Here is an 11,007-nt window from a genome sequence, read left to right as displayed (position 1 = left end):
CAGGAAGGGTCCTGTCCCTGTGTCCTCGAACAGGATCCTGTCCCTGTGTCCTCGAGCAGGATCCTGTCCCTGTGTCCCCAAGTAGGATCCTGTCCCTGTGTCCCTGATGAGGATCCTGTCCCTGTGTCCCTGCGAAGGATCCTGTCCCTGTGTTCTCGAGCAGGATCCTGTCCCTGTGTCCCTGACGAGGATCCTGTCCCTGTGTCCCTGCGAAGGATCCTGTCCCTGTGTTCTCGAGCAGGATCCTGTCCCTGTGTCCCTGACGAGGATCCTGTCCCTGTGTCCTCGAGCAGGATCCTGTCCCTGTGTCCCCAGGAAGGATCCTGTCCCTGTGTCCCTGACGAGGATCCTGTCCCTGTGTCCCCAGGAAGGATCCTGTCCCCACCCAACAAGGGGAACCCTGTCCCCCTCCCGGGCCGCGCTGGGTGGGACCGAGCCTTCCCGCTGTGTTCCCCCGTGCTGACCCCTCCCCTCCCGGCCCCTTTTCCTGCTCCCGGAGCGCTGCCCCAGCAGGGGCACGGGGTAGGGGACAACCCGGCCTTGCACCCTCCGCTGGTCAGAGAACGGTCCCCAAATCACCACTGAGCCCCCCAAAGCCACCCACGGCCGAGCCTGTGGGATCCTAATGTCACTGTGGGATCCCACTGTCGCTGTGGGATCCCCCAGGAGGTGCCAGCCCTGGGGACAGGCACAGGAGGTGGCACTGAAGCAGTGACAGATGCCCCCTTCAGCAGCCACGTTTTGGTGCCCAGCAGATGATGTTTAATGGGTTAAGGGTGTCTGTGTGGGGCTGAGGGGGCTGTTCCCCCTCCTCTGCCTCCCTGCAGTGGGAAAAGCCCAGGGAGCAGCCAGTGGGATCCCTGGCTCTGAAACCTGGCCCGGCCACCCCCAGCTCATCACACTGGTGGCAGCCAGATCCTGCAGCACCAGGATGGACCCAGCCCCCTGCTCCTCCAAACACCACGAAGGAACCTCTCAAAAATGGAGGGATGATGCATTAAAGCCCTAAAAAGAGGCTTCAGGCAGGTAATGGAGCGGGGATTTGGATGAAGGAAAAGCCAGGGACCTGTGGGTGAGCCTCAGGGTCCATGAGCAGGAGCCTGTGTGCACCAGACACATCCTGGACTTCTGGAGAGTCTGTCCAGCCCAGCACTGAACCTGCCCCTGGACTCAATGAACCCACCCCAAAAAGAACATTAAACAGGTTTTGAACCCCACATTCACCCCTGAAACCCAATAGGCACAGGGTGAGTGTGGTGGCAGAGGGTGGTGCAGGCAGAGACACAGGCTGTCCATCCATCCATCCATCCATCATCCATCCATCATCCATCATCATCCATCATCCATCCATCATCCATCCATCATCCATCATCATCCATCCTCATCATCATCATCCATCATCCATCCATCCATCATCCATCATCCATCCATCCATCCTTCATCCATCCATCATCCATCCATCCATCATCCATCCATCATCCATCCATCATCATCCATCCATCATCCATCCATCCATCATCCATCATCCATCCATCATCCATCCATCATCCATCCATCATCCATCATCATCATCCATCCATCATCATCATCCATCCATCATCCATCCATCCATCATCCATCCATCCATCATCCATCATCCATCATCCATCATCATCCATCATCCATCCATCCATCCATCATCCATCCATCCATCATCCATCCATCCATCCATCATCCATCCATCCCATCATCATCCATCCATCCATCATCATCCATCCATCCATCCATCATCCATCCATCATCATCATCCATCCATCATCCATCCATCCATCCATCATCCATCCATCATCCATCCATCCATCCATCATCCATCCATCATCCATCCCTCCCTTCCCAGAGGAGGCAGGCAAAGGCAAGCAGGTCATTTCCCATGCTGGAGGGTGATTTCTTTCTCTTTACTAATAATAATGACAACAACTAATAAAAATCATGAATAAGGAATAAAAAGTGGGAGATTGGGCCAAGGGAATCATTTGCCCAACCTGAACCAGCTGTTTCGGGGTAAAAGCAATGGAAACAGGGAGTGGGATCAGGCAGTGTCATGGTCCTGGCACTGCAGGGGTTAAACCCTGATGGAGGAATTCTGGGTTTTGGTGTGTCCTCTGATGGGTGGCCCCAGGTGCCTTGGGGGGGGGGGGCATTCCCAATTTTCTGTTTTGGGCGTGCCATCCCCCCTTCCCCTGTCCCGGCTTCCCCCGTTCCCTCTCCAGAGGGGCGATCAGAGCCGGGTAAGGGGCGCCGAGCTGGGCACGGATGAGGGGGCCCCCCCAAGGTCCCTGCAGTGGTGGCTCCTTCACCCATTCAGGCAGGGCAGGGACAATCGATGGCCTTTAGACGCCCCGGGTGTGGCTGTGCCCCCCGAGAGCCTTCGGGGTGTCAGCAGGGGCTGGAGTGAGCGCAGGAGCCAGAGCTGCGCCCTGGGACCGAGCTGGGGCCGGGCTGGGGATCCCCAGCGTGGGGGGAGCGACCCCGCAGCCCGAGGGTGTGAACGCGTGTCCCTGGCGTGTCCCTGGCGTGTCCCTGGCGTGTGGGGCGGGGGCACACGCGGGGTGCCTGTGACGGGACAGGTCGGAGTGGGTGGCACCCCAGTGGGCACGGGGGGGGCCTGGGGACCCTCCCCACACGCTCCACGCAGGGGAGGAGCCCCCCGCACACACGCTCTGCTCTCCCTGCACATCCCGCTCCCCCTCGCACGACCCCCCCCCCCCCCGGCCCCTCCCTCCCCCTTCCCGCTCCCGCCCCATAATCGGCTCCAGCTGCACAAACATTCCCGCACCCAGAGCCGCCGCCGCCTCCGGAGCCGCCCCCGCGCCCGCCCGGACCCTCCCCCGAACCCCCTCTGGGCCCCCCGGCCAGGCCCTCCCCCGGAGCCCCCTGGGCCCCCCGGCCGGACCCTTCCCCGGCCAGGGCAGCTGTGGAACCGCGTGGCCGAGGAGCAGCCCCGGGCAGAGCCCTGCAGGACAGGGCAGGGAGGGGTCCTGGGGGCTGGGGGAGACCGTGTCCATCCATCCATGTCCATCCATCCATCCATCCATGTGTCCATCCATCCCATCTCTGGCCACCCATCCTGAGCCTGCTCATTCCATCTGTGTCCATCTACTCCATGTCTATTCACCTCACATCCACCCATTCCACACATGTGCATCCATTCATGTCCATCCATCCATCCATCCATCCATCCATCCATCCATCATCCATCATCCATCATCCATCCATCATCCACCCCCATCCATCCATCCATCCATCCATCCATCCATCCATCCATCATCCATCCATCCATCCATCATCCATCCATCCATCATCCACCCATCCATCCATCCATCCATCATCCACCCATCCATCCATCCATCCATCCATCATCCACCCATCCATCCATCCATCCATCATCCATCCATCCACCCATCCATCCATCCATCCATCCATCCACCCATCCATCATCCATCCATCCATCCCTCCATCCCTCCATCCATCCATCCATCCCTCCATCCCTCCATCCATCCATCCGCTCATTCCATGTCCACCCATCACATCTGTGTCCATCCATCCCCCCATCCGTGCCCATCCATCCCTTGTCCATTCACCTGACACTCTCTGGATGGGCCCTGGATGTTGGTGGGGTCCCAGTCTCACCCATCCCAGCTTCTCCAGGAGGTGCACCAGAGTGGAGATGGGGGCCTGTGCCCACCCACCCTGCGTCCATCCGCCCCAGGTTGTCCAGGAGTTCCCCAGGATGGAGATTGCTCCATCCAGCTGTGTCCACCCATCCCCTACCCTGCAGGAAAGGTGCTGGGATGGAGCCAGGGCCCCACATCCCTGTGCCCAGGGGAGGGGAGGACACTGTGGATGGCACAGCTCATCACACCCACTGACCCCAGGCTCTCCAGGACAATGCTGGGACGTGGAGGCGGCCCCACGCTCCCCACTCCGCCACCCTTCAGGGGTGTCCCCGTACAGAGCCAGGATCCCACACGGCTCGGGGACAGTGCCGGGGATGGATCCCACCCCCACTGCGCACACCTGGCCAGGATGGCGGCATGGGGACAGGATCCTGCGCCTGTCCTGGCGGACCCTCCCCGCCCGGGCCCCCCCAGTGCCGGTCCCGTCCCGCGGGTCCCTCCCGGCCGCTCCCCGGCGGCTCCGTCTCCTTTAAGAGCGGCGCGGCCGGAGCCCAATTCAGCCGCCTGTCCCCGCTGGCGTCCGGCCAGGGCTCGGCCTCGGCCGCGGCCAGATCCCGCTCCAGCGCCCGCCCGGCGGGGACAGCCGGCCCGGGGGGGCTGGGGACACCCGGGGCCCCGCTGGCACCCTTGGGTGCTGGGCCCTTGGGTCCCGGCTGGCTCTGTCCCCGTGGGGGTGAAGGCACACGGAGCCAGAAGGTGTGGACGGCCAGAAATGTCCCCACAAAGTCTCAGGACGTGTCATACCAAGTGATCACGGAGACAGGTGAAGTGTAGCAAAGAGATGTCCCTTGTCACATCCCTGCACCGTGTCACTTCCCTCTGCCACCTCCGTGTCACTGCTGGAGACCGAGACAAGGGGGGGGTGGCAGGGGAGGGGACAGGGGAGATGGATCCCACTGCCCTGAGGGAATTGTGACCCAGGGCTGAAAAAGGGACAGTCTGGGGACAGGGGAACCTGGTGGTCATGGGGACAAGGGACAGAACAGCCTCAGGAGACAGGACAGCCCCGATGTGGGACAGGGGACCGGAGAGCCCATGGATAAGGGCCAGGACAGCCCATGGTCCAGGGGACAGGACAGCCAGCAGCAGGGGACAGCAGTGACCACGGCCTGGGTCCCAGGAGCACTGGGACAAGCAGTGCTGGGGACACCGCATGACCCAGGGTCCTTCTCCCAGTTCCTCCCTCCTCCTCTCCCTTGCTTGCAGTGCTTTCACCACCGGGGCTGTCCCTGTGCTGAGACAGACCAGGGCTGTCACCCACGGCTGAGCCGAGCCCTGTCCCCATGCCCGGGAGCGAGCACTGGTGGCACTGATGGCACTGGTGGCACTGGTGGCACTCGTGTGATGAGTTGCGAGTGCTCTGGGGCCCGCCCGGGGTTGGGCGTTAATTGACTCCCGCGGTGGTGGCAGCTGTGAAAACAGAGCGGGGCTCATTAGGGGACATCAAAGGACCCCCGGCACGGCCGGGCGGGGACACGGCCCGACCCGCTGGCGTTTGCTCCCTCTTCACTCGGCTTAAAAGGGGAAGAGGAGGATGGGAGTCACCGGCCTGGGGACAGCCGTGCTCAGCGAGGAGGGCCCCGTCCCCCGTCCCTTGTCCCTGGGATTAGTGGCACCTGGGGGCACCCATTCTTTGGGTGACATCCCCAAGGTTACTTGGACGTGGGGTGACCCATTCCTGGGGTTAGCTGGATTTGGGGTGATCTCTCCTCAGAGATCAATCACCTGCCCCGGGGGTGACTCATCCTTAGGGTCACCCATCCCCACGGTGACCTGTACCCAGGGTGAGGTGTCCCTCGGGTGACCCATTCCCACAGAAATCCATCTTTGGGGTGACCTGCCCCAGGGTACCCCATCCCTGGAGTGACAGAGCAGGGGACAGAGGGGACACGTGCTGACTGCTGCTTGCAGACACCCTTCAGCTCCTCCTGCTCAGGCTGCAAACAGCCCCGAGAGCCAAAAACCTCCTAAACTTCCCCCCCAAAATTGCTTGGAAAGGGCACAGACCTGGCCCAGTTCCTCCTATTCCCACTCCATCACGGGAGCCCGTGGGGCCAGGGAGGGGGGGCCAGGGACCCCCAGTGGGTCCCAGAATCCCCAGGCCCCTCGGCACCCCTGGAGCACAGGAGCAGCCCCAGCAATCCCAGATCCTAGCTCTGCTTTCCAAAGCCAGGACATGAAGCCTTTTAAAAAAATCTCCTCTCGGAGCTCCTGCATTCCTGGGTGGAGAGTTTACATTCCCCCGTCCCCCGTGATCGGCGCTTCGCCTCTGGAAAACAAAGCAGCCTTGGCGGGGAGCTGCTTTTTGGGGAGCAGGACCCTCCAGCCAGACCTTGGACCCCGAGGGCAGCACCCCAAAGTCAAAGCATCCAGAGCCCGGGACCCCCTTGGCAAGGGGGACCCCCTGAATGGCACCCTCGGGGTGGGCATTGAGGGGTGCAGGGGGTCCCCTGATGCCTTGGCCAAGGCTCAGCCTGCCCATGCCACCACCAGAACAGACTGCAGGGATCACCCTGCCTGAATTCCCACTTCCAGAGGCTCCCGAGGCAGGGGCTGGGGTAACAGGGGATGCTGGGGTGTCCTGGGGGGTGCCAAGGGGGGGCTGGGGGGGTCCCCGACCAGCCCAGCCCGACCCCCAAACTGCTTCTGCAAACCGCCGAGGAGGGGGAAAAGAAGCCCTTGGTAAGTTTCTCCCCCTCTTCTCTCCCCCTTCCAAGTCATCGCTGGAAAATTAAACCGGATCCAAAGAGTTTTTCCTTTCCAAAATGTGCTGGAGAGGCGCTGCCTTAACCCCTTCAGCTCCCGCCTCGCCCTCACCGCGGGACTGGGATTTTTAAGGGGGTTTGGAGATTTTCCTGGGCTCTGCTGGGGGAAGGGGAATGGCGCAATGCCCCAGCAATCCATCTTTGTGCTCCAGGGATCCCCAAATCCCCTGGCACGAGGGACACCAGAAGCGCTGAGGCTCCCCAGGGCCGGTTTTGGGGCACCCCTGGGGCCAGCGTTTCATGGCCAGGTCTCCCTCTCCATTTTGGGAAGAGTATTTTCTTTCATTCCAGTTAAACCCAACTGATTAAATCCATCCTTTCAGCCTCCCTCCCTGCCCCGAGTTGTCCCCCTCCAGCTGAAACTCCCCTACATCCCCCCTCCAGCATCCCCCAAATCCTGACAGATCGAACCGCAGTCGGGACCCGCTTCTCTCCAGAGCCTCGGGATCGGGGCCCACCCCAGCCAAACCCCTAATCCCAGAGAAAATGTGAGCTATTTCCTCCCGGGGGGGGGACACGGGAGAGGCCCCCCTCCCACTGCACACTGAAAATTCCTCATTTTTTGGGTTAAAAATCTCTTTTTTTCCCTTTCAAAGTGCTTTGTTCCAGCTGGAGAGAGGCACTGGCTCATCCCCACGGGGTGGTGGAAGTGGGGTGCCCGGCAGAATCCATGGGAACCCCCACAATTTAATCATTTGGGGGTTTTTTGGGGAAAAAAATAAAAGCCCTTGGGAATAATCTGGCTTTTTTTTTTTTTTTTTGACTCGTTTGTATTTGTGAAGGATTGTTCAAAACGGGATTTGGGAGGAAAAGTCATCAGCCAAGTAGGGGGGCCCAGGGAGAGCCCCCGGGGGCGGCAGCCCCAGCCCAGAGTCTCGTGGGACCAAAGGGGTGGGGAAGAAAAAATCCACTTTCTTGGGGAGTTTCGAAAGGAGAGCAAGAAAAATGGGCTTGTTATGGGGTTTTTTGCCTTTTTTTCACCCTTTTTCCAGGGGCCAGCAGAGCAGCAGCTGGAGGGAGCCAGGACGGAGCGGGAAGGGGGGAGCAGGGGGCCGAGGGTCCTCTCCCAGGCTTGGCAGTGTTTTACCCCTTTTTCTCCTCTTTTTCCTCCCTTTTCCCACCTCTTTCTCTTTTTTCCTGACACTTTTTCTCTCCTCGTTTTTTTAATCCCCATTTTCGCTTTTCTTCTCTTTTTTATCTTTTTCTCTTCTTTTCCTTTTTTTCCTTTTTCTTCCCTTTTCTCCTTTTTTTCTGCTCTTTTCTGTTTTTCTCCCTTTTCTCCTGTTTTTCTCCTTTTTCTCCCATTTTTTTCCTCCCTTTCCTCCTCTTTCTCTCATTTTCCCCTTTTTTCCTCGCTTTACTCCTTTTTTCACCTCTTGCTGCTCATTTTCCCCTCGTCTCCTCCTTTTTTCCTTCCTTTCCTTTTTTCTTTCCTTTCCCCCTTTTTTCCTCCCTTTTCCACTGTTTTTTTTTCCTTTATGTCCTTTTTCCTCCCCTCTTCTCCCTTCCTTTTTTCCCCTCTTTCTCCCTCCCTCTCTCCTCCTATCTTCTCCCTCTCTTTTTTCACATTTTTAAATAGAAATATATACTTAAATTTACAAATGCTATTTACAGGTTTAATTACAAAAAAAAAAAAATTCAAAGAGAAAGAGAGACACCCCTTAGACGTTAATAAATCTAAAAATAAAAAATATATAATAACTCCTCCCCCCCCACCCCCAAAAGAAATATTTCAAGCCGAAGGGCGGCGGGGCCGGGGGGTCACACCGTGGTCTCGCCCTGCTTGCTGTTGGTGAGCCGAGTGTAGAACTTCCTCCAGGAGTGCAGGGTTTTGCCCGACCATATCCAGAACCCGGAGGTGATGCCCACGATCAGAGTCATGAGATACTTGATCATGTAGACGGTGAAGTCGGGGGTCATGCGGGGGGTGAAGTGCAGCGGGCAGGGGATGGCCAGGCTCTTGCAGTTCTGGCTGATCCAGCTGCGCTCCCAGTGCTCGCGGAAGGCCTGCTCGTAGAAGTAGCAGGCGATGACGATGGTGGCCGGGACGGTGTAGAGCACGCTGAAGACCCCGATGCGAACCATGAGCCGCTCCAGCTTCTCGGTCTTGGTGCCGCCGTGCTTCATGATGGTGCGGATGCGGAAGAGGGAGACGAAGCCGGCCAGGAGGAAGGAGGTGCCGATGAAGAGGTAGACGAAGAGCGGGGCCAGCACGAAGCCTCGCAGAGGGTCGATGTTGTTGAGGCCCACGAAGCAGACGCCGCTCAGCAAGTCCCCGTCGATCTGCCCCATGGCCAGGATGGTGATGGTCTTGACTGCTGGCACTGCCCAGGCGGCCAAGTGGAAGTACTGGGAGTTGGCCTCGATGGCCTCGTGGCCCCACTTCATGCCGGCGGCCAGGAACCAGGTGAGGGAGAGGATGACCCACCAAATGGAGCTGGCCATGCTGAAGAAGTAGAGCATCATGAAGAGGATGGTGCAGCCCTCCTTCTTGGTGCCCTGGACCACGGTGCGGTAGCCGTCCTCCTGGAAGCGCTCGTTGCAGACCACCCTCTCCTCCAGCACGAAGCCGGCGATGTAGGCCACCGACACCATGGTGTAGCATCCCGAGAGGAAGATGATGGGTCGCTCGGGGTAGCGGAAGCGCTGCATGTCCACCAGGTAGGTGGTGACGGTGAAGAAGGTGGAGGCGCAGCACAGCACGGACCAGATGAGGATCCAGATGCGGGCGAAGCGGATCTCGTCCTCGTTGAAGAACATGTGGCCGTCGGGACGGGTGGGCTCGCAGGGCGCCGCGCAGTCCTTCTCCCCCAGGAACTTGTAGTTGAGGTAGCTGGGCACCTTCAGCGCCCGCGGGCAGTGGAAGGGGTGGTCGAGGGTGGCATAGCGAGGGGCGCCGGGGGTGCCCTGGCCGGCCAGTGGCGTGGCGCTCGTCAGCAGTGCTGGGGAGCTGCCGTCCTCCGAGTGGTTCTGCCCCACGCAGATCTGCTCGGCTCCGTGCCGGGGGAAGTTCTCACATCGCAACCGCTCCGGCCACTGGAACCCGAATTTGTTCATGAGGGCCTCGCAGCCCTGGCGCGCCCGCTCGCAGATGGAGCGGCACGGCGGGATGGCCTGCTCCAGCACCGTGCACACCGGCGCGTACATGGAGCACAGGAAGAACTTCAGCTCCAGCGAGCACTGCACCTTCACCAGCGGGTAGAACTGGTGGACCTCCAGCCCCGCGTCCTCCTGGTTGGTGTGACCCAGCAGGTTGGGCATGATGGTCTGGTTGTAGGCGATGTCGGTGCAGAGCGGGATGGAGATGGGCTGGCAGAAGCCGTGGTCGGGGATGGAGATGCCCTTCTCGCCGTGCAGCTGGGCCCGGCTCGGCGCCGGCACGCTCAGCCCCGCCAGCAGCCAGGCCAGGGCGGGCAGCACGCCGGGGGGGGGGCCATGGTGCCCCGAGCCGTGCGCCCCGGTTTACCGTGCCCAGTGCCCAGCCGGACGGCCAATCCTCCCGTCAGGGGCTGCCGTGCCCGGGGCTGCCTCGACGACTCCCGGTGACTGGATACGCTCTGGTCCCGCCTGGATGACTCCGGCCGGCCTGATCTGCCGTGCCCGATGCTGACTCGACGGCTCCCAGGGATCAGCTCTGCCGTGGCCGGTGCTGGCTGGACGATCCTCGGGGACTGGATACTTTCAACTCCCGCCTGGACGGCTCCCGGCGGCCGGATCCCCCGCACCCGGCGCTGCCCGGACGGCTCCCGCGGCCCGCTGTCCGCCTACCCCGTCCCGGCGGTACAGCTCCCGGTGCCTCGATCTACTTTGCGTGGCGGGACGGCTCCCGGTGCTCGGACGTGGCGCTCCCGGTGCTCCGCGGCGCTGCTCCCGCTGCCCAAACTTGGCGCTCCTGCTGCTCCCGGAGCCGCGGGCGGGCGGTGGTGCCGGGAGGGTGTCGGGAGGGGTTCCCGGGGGATGCCGGGGGGGTGCCGAGGTCCCGGGGCGCGGGGAACGGAGCGGCCGCACCGGACGCTCCCGCCGCCTTTGTGCGGGGCAGCGCCGCGTCCCCGCCGGGCGGGGCCAGCGCCCCCCGCCCCGCCCCCCGCCCCGCCCGCTCCGCCAATCACATTCAAACCGCCAGGCTGCCACGCCCACTCCGGCCCGGGCCCCGCCCCCAGGCCCCGCCCCCGCCCCGGGGGTCACCGCCCCCCCCCCCAAAGTTTTTCCGAGCCGGGCGAACTCCCCCCGCGGGCGGGGTCGGGCCGGGGCCGCGGGGAGCGGCCTGCCGAGCGCCCTGTGTGCCCACACCGCTGTGGCCTCTGCCGCCCATGTCCCCTGTGCCCCCCGTGCCCCCCGTGCTCTGTGTGTGCCCTGCTGTCCTGTGCCCCCCGTGTGTCCCCGCTCTGTGTGCCCTGCTGTCCTGTGTCGTGTCCCCTTGTCCCCGCTCTGTGTGCTCTGCTGTCCTGTGTCCCCCCCCGTGTCCCCTTGTCCCCGCTCTGTGTGCCCTGCTGTCCTGTGTCCCCCCGTGTCCCCCTGTCCCCGCT

General features: G+C 61.6%; 1 protein-coding gene across 1 annotated transcript; it reads right to left on the bottom strand.

Annotated features, from left to right (window-relative positions):
* Positions 1-8,117: 8,117 nt before the first annotated feature.
* On the bottom strand, positions 8,118-9,940 carry FZD2 (frizzled class receptor 2; the record flags this gene model as incomplete). The annotated part of the gene is made up of 1 exon (XM_038162806.1): positions 8,118-9,940. A coding segment is annotated over one exon (1,698 nt), but the record flags the coding sequence as incomplete, so codon positions are not given.
* Between the last annotated feature and the right edge of the window lie 1,067 nt (positions 9,941-11,007).

This window comes from Motacilla alba, chromosome 27 (genome assembly GCF_015832195.1).
Source record: "Motacilla alba alba isolate MOTALB_02 chromosome 27, Motacilla_alba_V1.0_pri, whole genome shotgun sequence".
NCBI lineage: Eukaryota > Metazoa > Chordata > Aves > Passeriformes > Motacillidae > Motacilla > Motacilla alba.
This window is presented reverse-complemented; position numbering and strand designations above follow the sequence as displayed.